This window comes from Paralichthys olivaceus, chromosome 6 (assembly GCF_024713975.1).
Source record: "Paralichthys olivaceus isolate ysfri-2021 chromosome 6, ASM2471397v2, whole genome shotgun sequence".
Classification (NCBI taxonomy): domain Eukaryota; kingdom Metazoa; phylum Chordata; class Actinopteri; order Pleuronectiformes; family Paralichthyidae; genus Paralichthys; species Paralichthys olivaceus.
Window position 1 is genome coordinate 15697286 of NC_091098.1, and position 25837 is coordinate 15723122.

At 41.9% G+C, this 25837-nt stretch overlaps 1 protein-coding gene across 4 annotated transcripts in view; it reads right to left on the reverse strand.

Moving 5' to 3' along the window:
• The window catches only part of lrp1ab (low density lipoprotein receptor-related protein 1Ab), an 83143-nt gene that overhangs the window by 53576 nt on the left and 3730 nt on the right, over positions 1-25837 (reverse strand). For all 4 annotated transcript variants that reach the window (XM_069526236.1, XM_069526237.1, XM_069526235.1 and 1 more), the window contains exons 2-3: positions 17149-17289; positions 5852-5989 (exon numbers count right to left, since the gene is read on the reverse strand). In XM_069526236.1, the coding sequence (XP_069382337.1) occupies positions 5852-5989; positions 17149-17289 (279 nt within the window). The remainder of the gene's footprint in view (positions 1-5851; positions 5990-17148; positions 17290-25837) is intronic.

Here is a 25837-nt window from a genome sequence, read left to right on the forward strand (position 1 = left end):
GGAAGAGTCCCCCAGCAAACACTGTGGCCCATATCGAATCTATTCACCAAGCTGTGAGAGACCACAGGCAACCAGGGAGCTAAAACACCCACAAAATGCACCTCTGTTCAAGGTCACGTCGTCCAACTTTCTGGCTATGGGTGGTCAATATGGACAAAATTAATATTGCTAAAATGATTAAAACATTATTTCAAAGTCAATCTCTTATTATGCAAAGTATTTAAAGGGTCAAATACTATTTTATTAAATTCTGTTCTTAAAGTGTATCATAACCATATAATGTCTTCAAAAGTCATTAACTTTTTGTTTTAGTATAAGACCTGTGTTATTATATGGAGATATAAAAACTGAAAATGTATCCAGATGCATTTGAAACGATATCAAAAGAAAATATTAAATATTAAAATACAAATTTCTCGATTCACATTTAGGTCTTTTCTTATAAAAAAATTACGTATTTTGCTTTTGGCCAAGTGAATCTTTTGCTGACTCTTACCGAGAACATTTGTGAATGTGTGGTAGCAGGGAGAGGCCACACAGGGAGAGAAGTGGAGGTAGATAATGTGAGTAGAAGAACAGAGGGCTGGAGAGGAAAGGTAAGGCAGGGTAAACGTAGGTGGAAACGAGTGCATGCAGGGCTTCAGGATATGGAGTAGTTAGAAAGTTCCAGCTCAAAGCAAACGAGAAACAGCAGCGTGACAGACATTTGACCAGGGGTTAATGAAAGAAGCAAACAAATCACACAGTGACACACTGCAGGCCTTCAATCCTAAACAAGCATACCAAGCCACTGATCCTAGACCATTTTACACAGCCTGTTTAAGGTGGGAATGTTGCACCTTTATTCCACCTTCAAATACAGAATAGGGAGGCGTAGTTCTTCCACCTGGCAGTCATAGAGTTGACTCTACATCTTTGTAAAGCCTAGTTCATATTTCTGTGTATGATTAGCCTATGCCGAAGCCTACATAAGCTCTGATTTTTGAATGCCAGAATAATAATAGTAATTGTTCATATTGTGACCCTTGCAATGAAGAGGGGAAATCGGCCAACACAAATATTCTGAAAATGCAGACCGGCCTTACAGTGAGCTCTTTACCTTTAGATTCTAAGATGATTAGATGACACAATGCAGATATAATGGAAAGGGCAAAGAGGGGTTTAGTATAAACAGGAAAAAAATAAGAGACGAGGATGAATGAAATATTAGAGAGAAGACTGAGGCAGAAGAAGGAATAAAATACTCTTGGTGTCTGTCCCCAACCAGAAGTGATATTTTTCCTCTGAAATCCAATCATGGGGCTGACGGGTCGGCACAACAGGGTAACGCCGGTTGAATGAGACAGAGACCACGTGGTGTTGGGGTCATGTTTGTAGTTACGTAACAAACCTGTCACGACTGAATGATTTCATAAACGTCTCTCCTTAGAAAGATCGGCTCATCTATCCATCAACTAACTGAAGACAAATCCCCTTTCTTGGTAAATTCTAACAGAAATCAAATAAAGCCAAACTCCAACTGTCGCAACTGTGATTGAAGTAAAAGAACGGGACTAAACCTTCCCTTGTGTAAACAGGCTGTTGGAGTGTGTGTGAAAAGTGGTAATTCCCAGGACATTCCTACCTTTGTGCTCTCTGTCTGGAAACATGTCCACACATGCCGCTGTCCTCTACCTGCAGCTGACAGGAGACTGTTTCCCTACAGGGTTCCATCAAATTACCCAATTTCTACTTCTTAAACTTAATGGCTCATACACATACTTCTAGTTGTTATTCCTAAAATATGAAATGTGCGTATGCCCCGGTCCAGGTTGTTTCTATGGCACAACACCCCTCAAAAGACTTCCAGGAGGTCTATCTGTATATATGCTCTTTATTTGTGTTCATTTTGTATGGACAGCCATAGCTTTCACGATTATATTCTAGCATTGCACATAATATTTAATAATGATAAAATAAGTTTAGCAGACATCCCTGCTCAATAGCACTGAATGACATTCAGACAATTTAGCTGTTTCATTCTGCTTTGTAATGATATGGTTTCATGGTGCACACCCTCGCATATAATACTACTTAGTGGTAAATGTTGCATTACTGCAAAGTGAGTACCATTGGGTAAGGTAATTTAGAGATAGAGGTGATAACGCTGTGTATATGCAGGCATGTGCACGGGAAAGGGACTGGCAGGAAGGCGCTGAATTTCTTTGAAGCGTATTTACTGGACGTTGTTTGCAGGTTGCATAGTCAAAAGGGGCAAAGTAACCATTTGCAAACAGAAGAAAGGCAGCAGCTTGAGTAATGAGCAAACAGTAGCTATCGTAGTCCCAAACAGTGGCAGCACGCTGACCCAGGCACGTAAATCTAAACTTGCTAAATACACACAGTGTGGCAACCAACACTCCAACACACGTGACTGAGTAACTTTCCTTTATGAGTAAAGAAATCCATGAAATGTGCAAACACTACACTGTCTTTGCATACAGTGCTGGGTGAAGAGTGGCAATAAAACAAGTCTTATCATGCAAAACAACTCTAACTGGAGTCCATAACTAATTTTGGTCAAGACCCACTCATGAATAAAAGATGAAAATGTGGTGTTTCCACCAGGGAGCTTCAAGCCGCCTATGACTGATTCTTATTCCATGTTTAGTGGGACATGAAGGACAATGAAAGCCCACTGCATGCATAAACAATAGCAGGCCATGACAATAATCAGGGTTCCCTTTGGGACTGCGAGGAACAGGATAAAGGTCTCAGGAGTGTTGCCATGACCCCATTTTCTCTTCTCTATCAATCAGTCACTTCTGAGGGAGGCAGGTCTAAGGCCTTGCCCCCCAAGAGACACCCATCAGCCCCCAAAATGCCAGAGAAAAGGACAAATGCAGGCCATCAATGAATAGACTAAACTTTCACTCATGTGACAGAAAAACGGAATAACTGTCACTTGTCTGTAAAGAGCATATTTAGATGAGGTCCTTTAAATACAGACTGGATTGTTTTTGACCAAAAGATGGCAAAGATCTTGAGTTAGACAACCAAACTTGGGATTCCAGTGTCACTGGTTCAGGTGCTCATTGATCCACATTAGAAAAACTGCAAAAAAATCCAAATTATATAGTTTATAATCCTTTTTTAAAAATCTTTGGCCGCTAGGAATCTCCAAATCAAAACATTAACAAAAGATGTTTGATGATTAAGCAGCTTGGGATAATGGGAGTTGTTGTCCTCACCACCTTTGCCAATTAAAATCTACCTGATCAGCAGGCCAAATCATGTTCACGGATGAGGTAACGTATAAGAGTTTTATTCACGTTAGGCAGCAAACGGCAATGAATAATCGTGATCCATTAAGAATGACCAATACAAAAGTGCCAACTGGCTGACTGTCGACATGGCTAGGTGTGTTTCTCCTTTGTCATATGTTGTTTTCCAGACAACGCATGAATGTTAAGTGGATATGATGCAATTAAAATCCACCAAAAGGCAACATCGAGATACCTTAAATAAAAATTTTGATTTCTTTGGGTTTGCACATTGATGGAAACAATTAAGATAATATGAGAACACAAGTCAACAAAACATATACCACAGTTCTAGTAATTTAATGAAGAATTGTCACATATTATATAAAGCAAGGGGCCAATCTCTTATGACTGCAAAGTCAGTTGTTTCTGAAAATATGGTTGTTTTATTTGACCTTTCAATATATAGTTTTCTTCTACACAACACAGTTCATTCTAAAGGAAAAATATAATATGTTTTTAAACCATTCAGAGACTAACACTTGCAAACTCAGAATCAAGACATTCAAGAAGAAAAAATACAAATTGAGTTGGAGGCAAATGCTGAACCTTGGAGCCAAGCTACCAGTATCACTATTTTCACATCACCACAATGTCCACCTGATTACTCCCTGCTATCATTCATGCACATAAAACACACCAACTAATCCAAACCTTGCCACACACTATGAAAACACTGAGGAAATGTATTTAAGCCAGATAAAATTCCTGCCTGACCTACCTCGCTACACTCCCTTTTTCTAACTACTCCTGTCAACAGCTTGGGCAGAATTACTCGGACGCACTGACTGACAAAGTGTGCTTTCAGACATCAGCACCCAGGTACACTTGCACAACCCGGCAGTTTGTACAAGTAAACACTAGAGAGCTTGTGAAAGGCCAGACCTTTCCCTGAAAAGAGGGGAGCTCACAAACAGCAATGCCAAAAGTTCTGGACACACTGTGTTTGTGTGTGGGTGATGGGTGTGTTTGGGAGTGTACTCGCAATAATGTGACTGTGTGAGCGTATGTTTGTGTGCGAATGTAAGTGAGTGCATGCAGGCACTACAGGCATATGAACGTGTAGGTGTGTGTATATTTAGGTGTGTCTTGAGCATCGCCTCACTGGGGACAGCTGGACTTGTGTCCTCGGGAACAGCCGGTGCATGTTGTGACTGGATGACATCATTGCTGTGTTGTGTAAAGGCCTCGTCCAACAGTGATGACCAGTGTGTGGGATGCTCACACTCATCCACTCTGTCAACTTCATCTTTCCAACAGTGATCCTGCTCCTCTGGGCTTATCGCACTTAAATGTTCAGATGAAATCTCTACAACTTCTTATCTAATAACTCAACTGAGTGTAGATTTAGCAAATATACAGGGTGGTCTAATAAGAAAGAATCATTAAGGATATACAGCTGCGATTGATAGACAGTAAATTATATGCTTAAAAGTCTGGACCATCATCCATTAGTTTTGGCTTCACACTAATTTAGAGAGCAGACTAAAAGACTTTTGTAAGACATACGTATGTCCTGTTGGGCTGCATCTATCTATACTTGACATACAAGACTACAAGCAATCCTGTGAGCTGCTTTTTTTTCTTCTTCTAGTATTTTATTACCATCTCAACCTCCTGTACTTGATCAGAAAGTCTGAACAATCCCCCAAATAATGTCACACTGCAAATGAACCAAACCATGGGTCAGTTTGATCCATACTGAGACTACTGCTTTTGTTCGGACCAAATTTCGGTCCATTGGCCTGGACCGTGATCTGAGGAAACTGTAACTCCTGTTATTTTGGTTCGGACTAAGATGAATGTTCTGAAAATAACAAAAAAGGTACCATTACAGAAGAAGCAATGCAGAGGAGAAGCTTTGATATTTTGATAATGAGCAGAAAAGATGAGATGATTCAAGATTACAATGATGAAAAGCTGGCAGCACCAACTATTATCTATAGTCCTGTTTTTAAATATATGATAACACAATCTCCTATTCCAGGAAAGAGTTATTGATGCAGCTGCAAACAGGCAGAGCTTCAGACAGCTTTATCTGAGCATTGCCTTGCAGTACTGCTGAATACTGAGGCAAACCCTCTGAAGGCAAACACGGTTGGCTCCTTTGTCTGCTGCAACAAAGACCAACACTATGGACCCAACGTGTTCTATCTCTCATTCTTCTGTCGTCCCCAATTAACAGTTGGATGGGATTCTTCTTAAGCTGCATCTGGGCTGAATGCTCATCATTCCCCCAGGGGTTGGAGAAACATCCTCGCAGCTGAGCTGATTGATTAATTAATTATATTTTCCCCAGAAAGAGAAATTCCTTTGTAACTGCACAAGTCACAGCCGAGCAGCTCATTAAGAGGCCTAATACAGGAGATTATTGGATAGATATAGTATGAATGGGAAGACAAAGAGATGTGCTGAGCAGAGACTGTTAGGTATTTTTTGACCAACAACAACAAGCATTCTTGTCTGTATATGACAGAAAAGAGACACAATGATTGTGCCATCCGTTCTACGTGTGTTTTGGAGTCATTAACATTGTGTTTGGTTATTACCTCTGCAGTGTGGACCCTCGTCCCAGCCATCGGAGCAGTCGAGGACGCCGTCACACAGTTTGCTCATATGGATGCACACGTCCAGGTCCAGACACCCGTGTTCATTAACAGGACACTGGTTCACTCTGCTGTGTGTGCCTGTAACATGAGAAAAACATAGCACAAAGCAACAGGGTCAAACTCCAACAAAGTAAATTCAAAATGTGTGCATTCGATTTGAATGAGGGTTATTAACACAATTACATACAGGACTCCTTGTGGTCAACCATCTAACCTTTAGTGACAGTGGGTCTGACACTTGAGCTGTGAACTGTAAATGTCCAAATGAGTCTTAAAAGCCATAATGGGTGGAGCTACAACAAACAGCCAATATTTTAATTACTGTCGTAACTTGGGCTGTTTTTTCTGAACTGAACAAACTGACCCAGCCTAACAGGTTGTGTGGCTGTAGTGGACCTCAATCAGGTGTCATTGGGTTTTAAGAAGCTTTCTTTTTCTCTCCACATGTGGCATTGTAATACCTGCAATTACTACTGTAGTTCAGAGTTTCACTTTGTCCTCCATACATTTTGATGAGGTCATGGTACATCCACCATCAGGAGAGATAACAAATCAGATTTACCTGTAAAAATACCAAGGTACCTGGGGTCAACAGGCTGCCAGTCTGAATCAGAGCCCTCCACTTTTAAAAATTCACTATTCTGTTCCTCAAACCATTTCTGGTTGTTCATATTTAGGGGGCTGATTTACATGTACATGTTCTATTAATGTGTCTGAGTAAGACTTTTTGACAAGTGAAAAACAAAATGTTCCTGAGAAAGACAGTGAAATATTATCAACATATGTTTATGTGCACATGTGCAGTTAGAGTGTATGTCTTCAATATGTGAAGTATGGCAAGAACCGCTCTTTGCAAATATGATCTTTTGGCATATAGAGAAGGAGAAATATTAGAAAACTCCAAAAGCAAACTAAGCCATATGGAATCTGAAGGGATGTAGAGGACAGAGGACAGAACATGATCTCCTCTGGTCCAAAAACAGCAGAGATGTTTTTCCACTGGTATCAGATCAGAACACACACTGGATACAGTCTCCTCCCCGCTCTCTGTCCCACTCTTCTCTCTCTCTCTCTTCTCAGCCCACACTGCACAGCAAACAGTTTGCTTTGGCTGTTTTTCTTCTTCCTCCTCCTCCTCCTTCTTCAACCTCACTCTCCCGTTCTCTCTCCCTTTATCTATCTTTCTCTCACTAACATCTGCTGACCCATTTTAGAAAAACACTAGAAGCAGAGAAAATAAAGTTCACCTTCCTTCACAGGAAATGGTCTGCAGACTTCTGCAGGTCGTGGTTCCCGACGCTGGGTTTCTTAGGGCATTATATCTGCATATGCGCAGCCTGAGGTGTAAAACCTGTTTCAGATGCCTCCTTCAGAATCTCACAGTCGCAGTGTCTTTGGTGTCTGAATATTAAGAACCCGTCGCTGCCAAAAATGCAGTTGCTTTGACCCTTATTTCTGCTTTCATCCATCTGGAGTTTTTACTTCTCTGAACTGAGGGCCTGTGGATACAGGGTGTCGCACTGTATCCTGTCGAGACTGTGAAGCCGGCTAAGAGACAATATCCAACATAAATATTATTGACTTGACATGATGTATAGTATCTTTTATTTTCTTTGCCATGCACAGCTGAGATGTGGGAACTTATTCAACTATGAAACAAAAAAAAGCACATCTCTCAATAGCTAAGACTATGTATATTATTATTGATAGGTAAACTCATGAATAAAAGCGTGGATATGCATGAAGAATACTATGATGGAAACCATTTGCCTACATGTCAAGTAAACCACATGCATTCCCTCTGAGTCCTCTCAATCCATTCCAGGGGATTAATAACCACACACAGAACATAAAATGTTACTCAGTTCAAACAAGTCCCTTAAAGTGACAAGCGCTTCCATAATAATCCCACCACCACAGCGGCCTGCGTGGAAAATGCGCCACATTCGAACAGAGAATTTGCCTCTAATGCATCTGGCTTAGGGAGAAGAAGAACAGCTCTCCCATCTGGGGGACGCAAGAATATTAGTAGCCCCCAACAGCTTCAGCCCCTAAGCCAGCCTGATTTACATTCAATGAACAACCTGGGGATTTCTGCATGAACTGCAGTAACAGGAATAAACTGCCACGCACACTGGAAATGAAAACCTCTGCCAAGGATTTAGCATTTGTCAACAGTTTTTCCTCTTATAAAGGACAAGACAGGGTGAATGTCATCTGAATGATGATGATGATTCACTGTGGCTATGACACACCAGTATCTTTGACAACAAGTGACATGTTAAGGATTGAGCTGCCAGACAGATTAACTAATATAACTAACTGTGTGTCTGTTCCAGGAACCTCTACTTTCTCTCTTAAACACACAGGTTTGCACAGTTATCTATCCACAATTACCTTTCACAATTCATATCTAACCATAACCTAATCACAATTCACATCCTATCCCATACCTTAAACACACAGTGGTTCTAGGGGGATGAAAAAGTACACAGACATTTGCACAGCCATCCTTATTCAGACTTTGCATTGACTTCTCTTTATTGTGGCAATTATAATCAAAACCTCACACTTCACCATTCTACCTTAAACCTTAATCTAACAGTTCCTGTCTTACCCCAAACTTAACAAGGAGCTCAGAAATGACCAAGCTTTGGTCCCCATGAGTTCCACTGGTTCTAGTCCTAGTGTTTATACTGGAAAAGATCCTAAAGAGGTAAAAAAAACACACACAAAAACGAGCACACACAACATGAACGGCCTCTTCTCTCACACACACGCTTTCCTATCCACTGGCCAATCAGCGGGCAGAATAGATGTTTTAGAAACACACTACAAAAGCTGCAAACCACTACACAGACAAAAAGATTTGTTTGAGCTCCACAACAAAGTAATACCTTGGCAGGAGCTGAATGTGGACCAGCCGCAAAAAAATAAAAAAATAAATACAAAAGGACAATATTGAGGATTAGTTAACTTTGCAGGCAGGACAATGGAGAGGAGTACACTCTGCTCCAGTTTGAGAAGTTACCAGTAACTTCCCAAACTGCCCCCCCCCCCAGCCCCTCCTCAGTAATGCTGAGTGGAACTAGTTTCACTGCAACGATTTCAGTGGGTGTTTCAGTTCAGGTTTCTTAACAACGTTCTGCAGACCTCTTATGTTCAGTGTCACGTGTTTCCAAGAAATAAGACGTGACCACTTTTTTAAAACTACAGGTTCATTTCCAAGCTGCTGTATATAATACTATTTTCCTTTCAGGTATTATAGCATCGCTCTGTGACATATTGATCTTCCATCAGTGACCAATTCCATATTTTGTTCAAACTAAAGTTGTGTTTTAAACCAGATTAAGCTAACTGGTTTCCTTAAAAACAACTTGGAACAGTCTCAGATTTAGCATTTTCAAATTTACTATTTCCATGTAAACCACCATATATGAATTAAAAAAGACAATCTGGAATTTAGCATCAATGAAACTAGTATTTGCTCTCAAGTATCATTAACAGCTGTGGAACTTGCTGTTGGAGTGCAGGGATATAATTAGCACTGAACATTATATTAGAATAATTTGATGTGTTAATGCAGACTCTTCTGTAAAATGTTCAGCCTCGGAGACAGCACTGTAACTGAGAACGATGCGAGACACTCAGCAGCGACAAGGTTAACATGCAAAGAAAAGGGGGAAATTACAACCCTCACACCTAATGGAGGGCAGAGGGGGATAATTATCTTATTGCACTAAACTGTGTGATCAGCTAACAGTGGCATTAGATTATCTTCACTGTCTTCAGAGATCTGAACTGTTGAAACCTTTCTCCAACCTGCTGCGTGATATCTCTCTCTCTTACGTTTCTTATATGAATCGCATATTAAAGAAATGAGCGCTGGGGTTCATCATGATTAAAACATAAACTATGAGTCAGAACACGTACCTAATGTTCATTTATTAAAACTCTTATTGCAGCGTGCACTCGGTGCAAATACAATATTACACGTTTATTTAGGAAGTATCACTGCTTGTCTCAGCTACAAATAATCCCCCAAACACAGATCGCACATATCCCTTGCATGTTGCTTTGGGTTCGGCTAAACTTGTCAGACCCACACAAGGCATCAGGAGGACGGTCTCTCCCAGTGTGTGCTTCCCTCCAACACCTCACCACACCACCATCCCCCACTCCTCAGTTATGCAATGACCTTAAATTTGGATCCCCTGTCGATCTTTTGTCCTGAGCATAAAAGCCTTCTATTCTTCCTGCTCTTTGGGTTCCATGGCAGCCCCTGACTGACTTCCATAAAGTCTACTGTCAGCTCAAATGAATATGTTGTGTAGGGTGACAGGCTGACCTGCCCACTGACCGACTCCCCCCACTCACACTTTATGTACAACAAGCACATGGCCACGCCGAACCAGCAGCCGGAGCACAGTGGACTTTCGACACAGCACATTCTGCTCGTACTAGAACAATCTGATGACTGAGATAACATATTGAAACATAATGAACAGAAATGTTTGTGGATTTGACTGTATCTAGTGTCTCTACTGTAGAAAGGAGCAGACTATAGAGATCCTTCATCTCTCTGCCAAAATAACTCATGTCACAATGAATTCAAGTCTAATTAGGCTACATCCTCATTAGGAGCCCGACGAATCAGCGAAATTTACATCGTGACAGAAAAGACCCAATCAGTGAGCTGCTGCTCCATCATCAAACATCTTAGCTTCTGCCCGTCCAGACTAAAATATGGCTCCAGTGTTTTCAAACTACAACGGGGGCAGCAGCGTTGCCAAAGGTCTGTTTTAGCAGCTTTAAAACTCTTATCAGAGTCGATGCATTTTCAAATTAAATACTAAACTAAAGCTAAACTAACTCTGAACATTTCTAAAAATCTGCATCATTATCAACTTACATTTATTTGATCCGACTAGATCCACAGTTTTGAACAAAGTGGGAACGTCTTACAGCCACCTTTCACGCCCACAGGGGTCGAGTGTTGGACCCTCAAAAGATGGGGCTTGGGGGAAGTATCACTTAAGGCAGAATTCTTACAGTAAAACAGCAATAAAACTATTAAATCTGGGTACCTGGTTGTTATTCAGACATTTAAGCCTGTTAAAGTTTTTGCCACAGTGAAACAGTGCAGTGTCTAGCATCATAGACAATCTCACTTCGCTGCATAAAGTCCACCACAGACCATTTCCCCACAGACAAGAGACAGCCAACAAAAAAAACAAGTCAGTGTCTGCAACAAGGGGGGAAACTGTGAGGTGATTACACCAGAGGAAAGACTGGAGATGAGGAAGAGGGAACAGACAAGACTTGAGTCTAGCTTCTCCAGCTGCTCTGACAGACAGAGGAGGAAGACAGAGGGACACGGGACAGAATGGAAGAGGGAGAGAAGGAAACGGGGCGTGGAGGAGACAGGAGAAAAGGAGAAGTGGTGCCTGTGTGGCGTGAGAAAGCACTGTGTTCTCTGTCTGTTGATAGGCCTGTGAGGAAGGCTCAGGGCCACAGACCAGAGGGATTTACAGGGCTTTGCTCCTTCCTCTGGGGAAGCAGTGTGTCAACCACTGCCACTACAGACCCTCCTGCCCCTGCCTGGTGCCCCCTGCAAGTACAGCTACATGCCTGGGTGTTGAAAGGATCTCTCCCCCTAAACTCTACTCTAAGGAGCTGTTACTATAGAAAGAGGATCAGAGCCTAACAATGCTATTTCCATTTTCCCCCTGAGACTAAAGGAGTAATCTGCTCATTTTCTCTTTTACAAAGGCTTCTTCTGTAAGATCATCCCCTCTCCTCATCACTCTATCCCTCAGCAGTCTGCTCTTCCTGGTTGTCTCGGAGAGGCTGCCAGGGCATGACAGTCACATATGCTCGACAAAGGCCCGGGCTGGTGAGCGTCCAGAGGGGGCTCAACGGAAAAGATGGACAGATAACCTTGCTGTGTGGCCCACAGCCTCGGGAGGCTGCACGGAGAAGATCACTCAATCTTCCCCTCAGACCTTCACATCCACTGACCTGCGGGCCACTGGACATGGTGTGGTTTCATGTACTTTCACCTCAGTGTTGTGCCACCACTTTTCCATCAGACAAACAATTTGAAGCAGTTTCAGTGTGTTAGTGCAAATAGTCCCATTCACTTGACATGAAATCAGGAGCGTGTCCGGATTCGAGGGTCCACATTGTTATGTTAAATACTTTTAGCCTCTTCAGCCATGGGTCCCTCACTTTCATTATGAAACTGCATTCCAGGTATATCCCCTCAAAATTACTTTTTAGCATCAACAAGGAAAACAAATGCATTTGTGTGTGCATACATGTGTGTGTATTAGCTCTACAAGCCCATGGAGGTAAGTTAAGTGACAACTTGACAGTGCGAGAGCAGGGAGCGGCTTGTGATTTGCAAGTGTTAACTACTTCGAGTTATCAGCTCATTTTCTCCCCCTGAATGAAAGTGGATAACACTGCATGGGAATAGAAAGGCGGTGTATTTGCATGACTGAGATGCCTCTCACCCCCTGCTTGGAAGTCCTCCTGTGGACATTTTCATGCCAAATCGGGGGCTAAAAAGTCTAACAGAGAATTAGGAGCAGTCAGCTGTTGCATAAGGTTTTCGTATGTTGAAAAGGATTCCTTCGTGGCAAGGGCTTCTCATGACGGAGAAAGTGCATACATGCTATGGCTTACTCGAACATCTGCTCGCATTCGCTGGCTCAACCACAATAATGAATCATAATTGCACACAGGCTCGGGTCACAGCCAGGGAGTCAGGTTTGTTTTTTTTACAGCACTTTTCAAAAAGAACAGTGAAAGGCCATGCGAGTTGTGACACAGCACTTTTAATTTTAACAACAGCCCCATGAAAGTACTGTTACTAAAATGGTTTGGAAATTAAAGCTATGGCTGTCAGAAGTCAAAGCAATAATGATACAGTGAGATGGAAGATTTCACTGAAAAACCAGCTCATTTATCCAGTTACTTTTATAACATGTCATGACCTCATTATAACCCCACACCCATCTCTGCGTAACTAAAGAGCACAGAAACAAAGGGCTGAAAATCGGTTTGTTAAAAATAAACTGCATTCTGCTGCAAAAACAGAGTGACAGAGAACCTTCTATTGGGAGGTGTCTCAGTGGATTTACTTTAGTTTCTGGTTCTAAACTGTAAATAAACTGAATGTGTAATCAGTTATATGCAGGCTTGTGTAGTGTCTGCTAAACATCTGCAAGAAAAGCCCAGCACTGACCCAAGCCGTGCAGGAGGTTCTTTGCTCACAATGACACAGAAAGCAGTAGGATGTAACATTAATTCTGTTGCAGAGAATGTGTGTTTTATTTACAGCACATCAGCATTGCTGTTGGTAAGCTCTCTTGACATCTTCTTTGGTGTCGTGTATGGCACCACATTTTTTCACAGAGAGATATTTGTTTTCTTCCTGTTTTTTTTAACCCCTCTCTCTTGCGGTGAATCCCACAGAGAATCTCCTGCTGTGTTCTCACGTCAGCTCCTCCAGACTTTCTGCAGACTGTATACAGAGGGGACCGGCCAGACAGAGTCAGCAGAAAGACAGGAGGCTCTCACTCTGACATTTTTGTTAACACATACTGCCCCGGACAATGTCCAAATGATCTCTGGAGACAGTACATGTCTGAGAGCAGCTTTAATGGACTCACAGACACTCTCCCTCACCACTTTATCAATGCTATGCCTATTACACCCAAGTTAGTGGAAAGCCTCTTGGTTTGTCTTTCTACTTTTTTTTATGGTTGGTTACATTCTGAATAATATGAAGAAATAAATCACTGTTGCATGTTGACGTAAGTACACAAACGTTCATGGCTCTTTACATGCCTATTGCCTGAAGTTCAATGCGTGTCATAAAGTTGCACTTGCAAAGGTGCAGTGTCTGTAAGGAAAAAAAGGAAAAAGGATTTAGCACATTCCCCCATGTGGCCATCATTGCCGATCGGAGCTGGAGTAAATAAAAAAAAAAAAAAAGCATCTACTACAGAGTCGTGCAGGGAGTAAATTTCGATTGCATCCATTTCCGCTGCAGATAAAATCCAGATGTTAGTGGGTTCTCTGACCAGTGGAAACAAAGGTAACTCTGACAGCTTACCACAACTACCTTTAGGAGCATGAAAGAGTAGCAGTCCTGCACAGAGCACCATCGTTGAGACACTCAGAGCATAAACTCCTGCCCTGAGGCCACGTTTCAACCACTTCCGGAGCCCTAAGCCTGGATGTAATTGAGGTGAAATGGTTTGTCTGAGACCAATTGAAGCCACGCAGTGAGGGGGAGCAAGTGCAGTCCCTGGGAGAGGATGACAGGGTCACACCTGCAGACAGGGGCCTGTACAGGCAGCCTGCTGATGGCTATCTGAGCGTCTACTAGGGGCAATATGAGGGAGGTGCACAGGTGGGGGGTCTGTGATGTCCCTACAGCTGGCAGCCTGCCCACAACTCCACTCATCCATTTATCGTGACAATTCATGCAGATCCATGCGCAAAACACACTTCCATGCACGCAGCTCCCCATCACTCTGCTTCAGTGCTCCACTAAAAATCAAAAGCCCACAGGCCAAGGATGCTAATGCACTATACTGACCTCCCATACCATGTTCTGCCATCTCAACTACGGCATGTCAACGCCTCATGCAATGCAAAGTTACAACCCCACTACTCTGGCAGATGCCTGTCTTTAGCAGCTCAAAATAATTACAGCCCAGATGAATGGTTTGGAAATGACAGGCAATTAGACCTCCAGGCAGAATGATGCTGAGGAGTACACTTTCTTCCAACATGGGTAGTAGAGGTGCAGATCAAAGATCGCCATCAGACAAAAGAACAGCCGCCACTCCGAACGTGAGTGAATTCAGGATAAACAAAAGAGGTGGCATTCACTAAAACACACTGAAGTATACAGGCAGATTCTGGTTTTCCCAATTTTCAAACGATGAACACATTTAATTAAGAAACAAAGCTTGTGTTGGCCGCATGCGCTGCCTGCACGGTCACAGTCTCTGATCTACAGGACGGCCAGACTGAGGGATGGTCCCACACAGGGAGGGAAGCACAGCCAAGCGTCCACAGGAGGGAGAGACAAAGAACAGACAAGAAAGAAAGTAAGAGGAAAATGTAAAATGTCAGTGAGCACTCTTTGTAAACCAAGCCTGTAGTCAGTAATTAACTTGAACTGGAGATAATGTCAAAATTATAGGAGCCTGCACCACTATAACTCCCATCAACATTGACACACAAACCAAGACTGTGGTCTGGATGCATGTTGGAGCAAAAGCCGTAAGAGCAGGGAATTTTTGGGGGAAATGTCACACTTTCATTAAGCAAGTTTGAAAAGAGGAGGTCAGACTAACTTTTCAGGAACTTACCTGGAACTTTTCAAAACTGGCTCACTGTAAGATGGATCAATGTTTGGCCTGGATCTGCCATATTCATACCAGCTTAACTGAGAGTAGCAGTGTTTACAGCATGTCTCTGGTGATGCTTTCCAGCAGGGGAGTGAGCGGGCTGATGACCTCCACACTGTTTAAGCCTATGAATGGGGAAAGCTATAGGAAGAATACTTTCCATTCCCTTAAGTAAGAGCAGGACTTTAAATAACCTTCATACTCCACCTATGCTGGCTCAGGCACATTCATTCTGTAGCTTTATCTGCAGCCCCACATTCCTCACACTTTCTGTCCACTTTTTTAATGGCTGGATGAAATCAACGAATATGAATAGAATCACAGTCAGGCTGCCTTTCATTGTTTGAGATACTTTGCCTTTCTGCTGACTTTGAACCCAACACAGTGCTGCACAGAAGAATAAGTGCATTAATTGCAGTAACGGATATTTATTATGAATGGCTGAGAAACTTGAATGAATAGAGGGACGATCTCACTAAAAGGTAAATCAACAGTCAGAGAAGAGCCCATATGACGCAGGTAATTGAGCAGAAGGCATCTTGATGTTCTGGTAAAACACAGCTCTCCGTCTCTACATGCGCGAGATGAATCACACCATTCACACCGTGTCACCAAATTACAAGAGAAATGAAAAAAATTCACTGAGTTCAATTGATATGAAAAAGGTGAAGAAATCGAATGGCCGCAGCTCGCTTGAATGAAAATTGCTCATGCTGGCGATTGCCGTCATTTCCAAAACTACAGTTCAGTTAATTTATTTCCCCTCCTGGAAAAAATCCTATTTATTTAAGCTACATGTATTGTGTGCTTCATAAATAAAGAGTCCAGCTGTTAGCAGTAAATTCTCAAAGTGAAACCTGTATGAATCAAACATAAGACGAGAGACATAAAGTAGATGAGAGACTTTTCTGTTCAGCTACACCTTTGTTTTTTAGCTCTGAACCAGGAATTACTCAGTACCTCAAAACAAATCATTTCAGCGACTGGATACGTGACACAGCAAAAATCTGTGCATGGGGGATGACTTGACCTGGAAAATCATTTCACCACCTACAGTTCATATTTTATGAACACATTACCCTCAGCTACATCACACATTTTAATCCATAATCCTGTGAGTTAATACATAATTGTGTTTTCACCCAAAAACAGAAGGTCTCATGGTGTCCACTGCCTGTCTCTGCGTGCCAGTCTATTGTGAGAATACTTGTAGCATGACAGATGTAAGGTGTGGCACAGGCAGACAGTAAAATCACCATTAGGGCCTGCACATAAACAGAGGGGAGGCTTTTACCAGGGAGAGTTTATGGATGGAATGGCAGGATGGGGCGGCCGGCGGAGGCGAGTGGCTGGGACAAGACTCAGAGGGACTGCACAGATCCCGCAAGAGTCCAGACAAGAGCAGACACATCCCCGAACATTCAGACTAAACATGGCCACATAATTAGAGCTATAATTCAGCAGAGCAGCCAGAGCACACACTGTGAGCCTGTGTCCTTCTTAGATCAGGCCATAACCCATCCTTTTTTTCAGGCCAAAATTAAACCGTCAGAACAGTGTGCCGTCATCTCTTCCGAGCCATTCAGAAGAACTGAATTTGATCTTTTAAAATCATGCGCAGCAAGAATGAACAAATACTGTTTAAATAGGTTGATTTGCAGAATAGCAAATTAAAGAAAAACGGAGTAAATCCAGTGATAATCCTCATCGCTCTGAACCAACAGCCAGGAGGATATATGAGGACACAAACCCTGCTGAGAGACATTTTTAGCAGCTACAGTATATTCATGTAGGCATGCTTACAGATATCTGGTGATTCGTCTGAGCCATCTGGACAGTCCTTCTCTCCATCACAGCGCCAGCCTTTGGAGATACAGGTCACCTGGTCCTTACACACAAACTGCTTAGAGCTGCAGGTCTTGGGATGGTCGTCAGCTTTGGGTTCTGAAACAAATCACGACAGTTGTTATCATTAAAAGCAGCAGTTGTTGAAAATGCTTTTAAAATCACAAATGCAATTAGAAAGAAATGCGATGCTCTGAGTACCCAATTTGAGCAACAGCAAAATGAAAGTTCTCTCCATTGCAAACTCCACGTAGGAAATTTCCAGTTTGAGGCAGCACAGATCTCAACTCAGCGGGGTAAAGCAACATGCAAGGGTCAACTCAAGTTTACAATGATGTTTTTGTATCAAAGGACCCACAGGCGCACTCTATTCAGGAAAAAAAACCTCCTCTACAAGTTTACAACCAACAGTGGTGCCTTTTAGTTCTGGTTTGTTTGTTGTTTCCCCTCTTCTTACGGACATCTCATTTCTTTTTTTTTTTCTTTTTTATTACTCTTAAGGTGTTTTTCAACTCTCACCACAGAGGCTCTTTCATGTGTCGTGGCACAGACATAACAGGGCATTCAATCTCCGTCTGGCCCATGGGAAACTGCAGAGCGCGGTAGTTCTGGGCAGTAAGTCAGCGCAGATTGTTGAGGCAATGCTGTTGACCCATCAGCTGTGCAACAGTGTTGATGTGCTTTCACTCAGCCACTTCATGTGGAGATGTTGTCGCTCATGTACAAATGTATCTTAGGTTACATACACACCAATACTTTTTAGTTTTACAGCTACATTTTAAAACTATCGCTGTACAGACAAGTACTCTAGCTTTAAAGTAATCCATGTCAGACGTAGTTTCCTTCCATGCTACACAACTGAAAATGCTTATCACATGATCAGTCACGTACACTGAGCATGTGCATGCAGGTGTAAACAGGAAGCAGTTTGCCTACTCTGCAGTTGGTTGCTTAGTTACAGAAAAACCTACGAACAAGAAATAGTGAGAAGTAAGAGCAGGTATTTCTTTTCTTGGACTGACAACAAGGTTGGCTATAATGGCATTCAACATCGGTGGTCAAATCAAGGAGCAAATTCAAGTAACAACTTCATCGTTTCCAATGATCTCTGATTCTGCCTGTGCAATTTTATATCTGAAAACTCTGGAGTAGTGTGGACACCATGCGTAAAGCTAGCAACATATGTTATGAGAGCTGTCTCAGGTCAGTGTCTGAGATTTGCGCCGCCACCTCAGGATTGAGGTGAATAGAACTGGGCTTCCCATAACACAAAATTACTAAGTTGTGATAATGTACCTCTTCTAGTCCCTGTGCCCAGAAAAAATCTCTCCTCAAAAAGTCCTGCCAACATTGAATTTTCTTCCTTGTGTCTTATGGTCATCTAACTTTATCGGCCACACTGTCCCCCCCACTGTTTTCAGTGGTACTTCTGTTTTGTTCATATCCGTAAGCTTTCAGTAGAGAAAATACGGACAGAAGGAACCCAGAGTACAAATAGAAAGCTCCATCGACATATCTAATGTTGACCACGAATGAGTCTTTAAATGGAAAAACATTTTCAAATACCTAAAGATAGTACGCAAGAAAGGAGAGAGCTAAGTCTATGTTTTCAAGCTCATTAATGATATCATCTGTCAGTGGACTAGCCTTATCAGTCCTGAATACAAATTATAGCAGAAAGCTGACTTTCTCTGGCAACATTTTTCTCTTTCCAAGGAAAAGTGGAAATAGAGGCTAAACATATGGAAGAAACATGCTTGCTTGCTTGCTGTTACTGCATTGTTGTGCAGCAATGCTCTGGGAAGGACAACGCCAAAGGTCTCATTGTGATTCTCTGCAGGGACTTAGCACTCTCTCGTCCTGGATGACTTGCCTCCCTACGTACTTGGCAGGCAGGGAGGTGTTTGGGGTGGGCAGTCGGGCTGCGTGGGGGTGCACCGCAAGGGGGCTGGGATGTGACTGAAATCACAAGAGAGCATGAGGCTCCTGTATCATTGCAATCACGTAGCTTTTGGCTGTCAAGACTAAAGGGTTCAGACCCTAGTCTTTTTTTCTTTCTTCCTTGTGATGGTGAAGCCTACGTGTAAGTCTAACACTGAGACTTCTGAGCGTCATGTTTTTCGTAAATACTATTAGAAGCTAAAGAGTTTTAGGGATCAGATCAAAACTTTCCCATTATATGAACAAGACCTTGATATTTGAGGAGATTAAGAGGAGCAAACACATGATTTTAAAATGCAGAGCTGTTGACCCGCTCTCCTCTTCACATTATGACAGGGGCAAAGCTTACAATACAAAATCCAAGTGATGCAAGAGAACAAGATGCCAAAAGACAAAGGCCATATCAAATGTCATAAGACTGAGATTAGAGTTAGAGAGAGAGCTGTAAAAGAGTTTAGATGACATGCACACACCCAAACACTTAGCGACTAGCCATGGCCTGTAGCCAGTTTGTTACTTATGCCTCTTTTCATCTAACCAATGCGCCGGTACGCTTGGTAAGATGATAAACACTGGATTCTCCAGCACTTATGTTCCCATGTAATCTGCCTAAACAACCAAACAGCCAAACTGACTGGGCCCTGAGCTGAGACAGGCAAACGCACCTAAACCTCTGCTATGTGAAGGCATTCCCTCGCTCTCTCCGGTGCCCATGTGAAGCAGCTGGGCTGAGCCAGTTGTTCCCTGTGAGTGGGCATAAAACTGGAAATAAAACATTGTGGTTTCTAATTTTATCATCGCTTTACACACCAGCATGAAATGACCGCAGAGGGGGGAACCTCTGAGCCTAATTGGAGGTTGTGGCTGAGGAGGGGTTAGAGACTGGGGCAAATACTGGCATCCTTCCCTCTCAGTAGTCCTCTTTCAAAGCCCACTTAAAATATCTCAGACAGAGATGTGAATTGTTAATTCAGCTTGCAAAGTCGCTTTTTCCCCAAAGTTACTGCCAAAATGCTGACAATTTTTGCAGGGTCCAAATCAAATGTTAAACCATTTGAGTTGTCTTTGCCTACAAAGGGGTATGAAGACAGCCTTTATTTTGTGTCTTGGGATTGGCCCAACAGCAAACACCAATCCCATTGAATCAAAGTACATACTCCACTTACAGGAACTGCTATAAGCCCCTTGTGTTTGCCTCCAGCAGAGTTCCCTGCTGATAATACCATCCTTACCAAAGCATTTCCTGCCACAGCTGAATGGCAACTTGATCACGCTGCTGTGACTTAACAGTAGGAAATCCCATTAAGGAGGCAGGAAATCACATTTTCAAAACTAAATTTATAACTTTCCTGTCTGTTGTTTGAGATTTTTTAAAGTGCATCAGTATGGTAAAATATTAAACAAATATTCGCTGCATTGGGATGATCTGATAAAAACAATGGTCCTGTGGGTATCTATTACAGCAAGAAATGCATCTAATTAGAGATGAAAATGAGAAAACAAACTTTCGCAGCCTCAGTTGAAACCCTCAAGAGTTTTGAATTTCACACCATTATTCAGTAAAAACAACTTTGGATGGTCTTCAGGAAAGAGTTTCTATTTCTGTTGAGAAATTACAGCATCTTTATTTGGCTGGTTGAAAAAAAGAGAAAGAAAAGAAAAACAGAGGCCTTCCACAAAAACCAAACTGTCTATCTCTGACACTCTGATGTAGTTACAATATGTTTCACTGTGTGTCTGATGTAAAATATCCTTATCGGAAAGTGATACAGTAAGTACTGACAAAGTCTGACTGTCTGCTCACAAGTGTCTGAAGGCAGTGTTTGTCCAGTAGACAATGGATTAGTGTTTTTATTCAACTATTTAATTCTCTACACTCAACTGAACATCAAATTAAGTTTTGTTAATGGATTACAAGCCTTTACTTGAAGGACACTGCCTTTAGATGTTGGTGTTCAGAATAAAAACCCACAAATGCAATTTGCTTTCCTCATAATCTCATTTTCTTGAGAAATGTTGCTGTTTGACAGATTCCATGAAAAGCTTTTCCTCTGGTTACTAAGTCCTGAAACATGGTTGCAGCAAGTTGAAGCAATTTATTTCTTCATTTTTTTCTATATTTTAATTTCAACAATTCAAATTCGACAGAGCGCTGAGCATGACTTTGTAAGAGAAGCTTAACTGACTTCGCCAAGGTGTTATCGCTAAAAGATTAAACAAACTCATTTCTTTATGTGACAGAACTCTGGAGACAAACTAAAAAATCAGAAGGAAGCTATGAAAACTTATTTTACACAAAATGCACAAAATATTTGGTTGTATTTGGGTTTACTTTTTATTCATGGTTGTTTAGAATAAAGTTAATGATTAGACTGTAAAATTTAAGGTCTCGATTACATCATAAGGGTTTGATAATTAAAATATTTCACGAATTATTATCACTTTTTGAAATATGACAGCTGATATGTCCGTTTTGAACAATTTGAACATGAACTATGCATTTGAAGAATCGATGCACTCCTACTGAACAAATATTAAAATCCTGAGTTGACATACAGACAAAAGATAGGAATCACTGAGTTGCTTCCTGGTATGTGAATGTCCAGGCTCCAGTTGGCTGACACTGTTTGACTTCGAGCATACTGCCACTTGTATGGAGCACACACTGTATTTCCTTATTCAGGGCCACTGGAGCTCTATGCTGTATAAACAGTGCACACTGAATTGCCCCTGAGCACTGTGCATGGTAAAAAGCATTAAACACGAGCGAGTGAGCTAATGCATAAATGTGCAGAGAGCTGGGATCTTATAGAAAAGTCCTCTTGAGTGTCTAATAAAAGCAATGCACTAGTTTCGAGGTCTGCCTTTCGTCTGCCTTCTTTTGTTTTTATGCAATAAGTAAAAAACTTGCTGTCTGTGTGATCGAGCAGGATGGGACAGTGAGTTAATTGTGTTGTGGCACCAGTTCAGCAGCCAAGCGATGGAGGCCTCCAGACACTATCACCAGCTGGGACTCCAAACTGACCCCCCCCCCCCATCGGCGATCTGTCTTCCTCAATATGGCCATCCGTGCTCTACAAATCAACTCCAGATCCACACAGCACATTCCTGCGCCTTCTAATTGATTTCATGTGTATGGCTTCGCCTCCAAAAAGACAATCTGTTACAAAACGAGCAGCTCTGTTTGAAAGAAACCGAGCAGCTTAGCATTTGAATTTGCTTCAAATATGTGTTGCATAGTTTGTTATAACACCACACAGAAGAATGTTTACAACAGTTATGCACACGGAACACAGCCTCAGCTACAAGGTTTACCCCCAAACATTACATAAGAAATCTACTTTTGTTTCTGAAGTATGCCTCCAACATCTCAGTATTCAACCAACCCGATCACCTTGTGGATAATTTCTATGGTGAGCAACAGAGCATGGATTCTATTAAATACAGTTAAGAGATAACAGTACAAATGAGGATGTGAAATTACTTGAATGGATAAATAAATAAATGGTTGTCGGTGGTCTTGCTGGGTATGAAAGCAGGGTCAGGAGAAAGTGGGCTACGCCTGTTTCTCATCACACACCACTTCTTCCCTTCCTGGTCCTCCATTGTGAAACTCAGGTCTTCCAGAGTCTTCAGGGGAGCAAGGGGGGAAAAAAAGCAAACAGACTACAGCATGTAATAAGACCCCTGAGGTCAAGTTTGAAGTGATTTCTCTGTGCTCAGTTTAGCAGGATTTCAAAGCAAGAATCCATGCATTATGAGCAAGATTAAAACCAAACAAGGACCACGGGGAAGAGAACGGAGGCAGAGCAAAGTCATTATTCCTTAATTTTTGCCCAGTATTAATCATTCAGAAGAAGAGTGACTATTTGAACCAAAACATTCCAGATGTTAAATGTGGAGTAAAAGAGGAAAGAAAGTGCAGAATACTCCCATATGTAAAAATGGAGATAATTGTTTTTCCAATGTCAGATCGTCCCTGATGCTGAAACCACTGAGGCTAGATATACTGCTACGTTTTCATTTGAAAAACTATTACTTAAACAATCTCTGTCCTCATGATCGTTTTGGCTTTGTATCAGTTTTAATCACTGTCGTAGCCTAGACGTGCACTCACCAAAATGTAACTACGCATAAAGGGCAGACTCGCCGCCATCTTTTAATTGAGTTTAAGAAACGAGCACAAAAAACCTCTTTTTTTTCTTCCTCGAAATCTGGCACGATCCACTTAGTAACACTCCCCGTTGTTCAGAAGAAAACAGAGACGCCAGAGAATTTGCAAATAAGCGGACCAGAAACCAGAAGACACTTAACACCAGTATAGAAACTCTACCGCCATTAACTCACACACACCTACACATAACTATGAATTCTCGTGTTTAGGCTACGTGCGTACAAATTCTCAGTTTTAGTGGCTGTAAGACTCCGGAGTGGTGTGGACGCCAGGCGTATCAGAGTTTTTCAAATGGAATTGTAGTAATGTGGATGTAGCCTGAATCAACTTCTTCAATGATGGTGCTGTGCAGCATCTATATAGTGGAAAAAGCTACTTAGCTTTGTGTCAGGCCACAGTCGAACACTTTAACCAGCTCACAGTGCACATAAAATGTCCTCAAGCCCTGATTCACAATAGCTATTTTCAAAGAGGTTGAACATGCATTAACATCAAAAGGCTGAGTTCCAGTTGGTGCCCACTCTTGTGCCTGAAAAAGCCTTGTTTTTGTGTCGTCGCTCAACAAAAGGGTGCAGCTCTGACCTCGGAGGTAACCTGATGAGGCTCTGCAGGATGTCACAGGCCACAGCAGTAAAATGCAACGCAGTTAAAAGACATGGCACTGAGTGAGTGTGATTGATGGACAAAAAGATACATGTAAATAGGCCATGGTGCTGCCAGAGGAAAGAGTTCGTCCACACACACCCGGCCGTCTCTACATAGCACAGTTCTTTGCATCCATAGCAGAAAAGTCAACCCAGAGCCGGCTGTTACTAAAACAGAATATGGGAACCACAAAATGAAGGCTGGACCACATAAACTGAGGCATTCACTGCAACTGAGACAACTGTAAATCCATGCCTCGCATCTGTCCTTCAGTTACCTCTTTACTTATGTTGAAGGATGAAATGTTTCTGTGATTTACTATGAGGGGATCTCTGTGAATCCTTCATTAGATTCACTCTGAGGGAGGCAGGGGGACATCATCCACTTCACAGATGACCTCTTTGGTCAGCGGTGAGAAATCCTACAACCTGAGTGTGTTTCATGAACCATTCGTGACAATTCTTTGAACATTCTGAAAGTGACTGGTGCTTGTTCCATAAACATTTATGGTATAAATCCAGTGTATAACATAACGGTACATTTGCCTTACATTTTGTAAGTGGCTAAGTACTTATACTACATGTAGTGTATGCACATATAGGATAGGCTACATATAGTGTATTTCATATACAGATACCTGTTATATCAGCTGGCTGTACCAAAAGCCAGAATCTCATTGTTGATTTCAGGCTGAAGTTGTAGCACAGTTGATCAATATGTGATCGTGTGTGTTTGTAATACAACCATTTTTTTGAGAATTTGAGGCTAATCTAGCAAGTTAGTTACTTTAAAAAGAACTTCATACATTTCATAAAAATATGACAACATAATCTTCCAATTAGAGCTATGTATGATCAAATTTAGCCTGTATCGTCCCACATTAAATGTGAGACTTTTTTCAATGTGTTTAAATATGTGTCTATCAAACTCTGGAGCAAATCAAACAAATACAAAGTAATCTTTACTGTTCAGATCCTAATAAGTAACTTCTGATTAGTGATGGGGTTTATTGTTAACATATAAAGTGAGCGCAGATCAGCAGGGCAATGATGAGGGAGGACATGCAGCAGGTTAATACGACACAGATCTCTGGATGCTGCAAGACAATAGCAAGACTTAATGTCTGAAAACAGCTAGAGAGAGGTGTCCCTCTCACTTGCAGAGCAGTGCCAACAATTCTCTTCTACAGAAGGGAGCTGGTGTTTGTCCAAAAAGTCAATATAGATTCTTTGCTAGAAGTTACAATAAAAGTATCTGTTTGCACCAATTTATTTTAAAAAGCAAAAGCCAAAGGGAAGTCCCAGCTGACCAATGGTATAATTACAGTCAGTCATCATGCACCACCCGGCTGACCAGTACTGCAACTTGATCACAAACTCAACTCCATCATTACCTCAGAGAGAATCTGGGATGTGGCTCTGGAAAACAGCTGGAAAACTCACCAAAAATAATAAATTAGCACCACCACTTACCGTGGTAGAGAAAGTATACATGTTTGTTAAATATCAAACCAAAGTCCAATGACTGGGAGCCATGGCCGTGACTCTGAAGAGAGTAAATAGCTATGACGCTGTGCAGCAATCCACGAAATTGGAATCTTATCTCCATACATTAGATCCTCCACTGTGACCAGGTGTGACAGCAACCAAGGGTCCCTGCGATCAAATCGATTCTCCAGTCAAGCGCGAAACCGGCGACATCGGCAACATCTGAGGCGTACGTGAGCACGAGTGGGTAAAGGCAGTATTCTCACAGCTGTGCCAGGTATCAGGCAAACATTGCAGCCCATTGTAACATTTCAACAACTATGTGTACCCCCTTTTTGAAGGGCATAGAAAAACAAGTCTATTTCTTATTTCTATAACTAAAATGTGTTTTGTTCATATG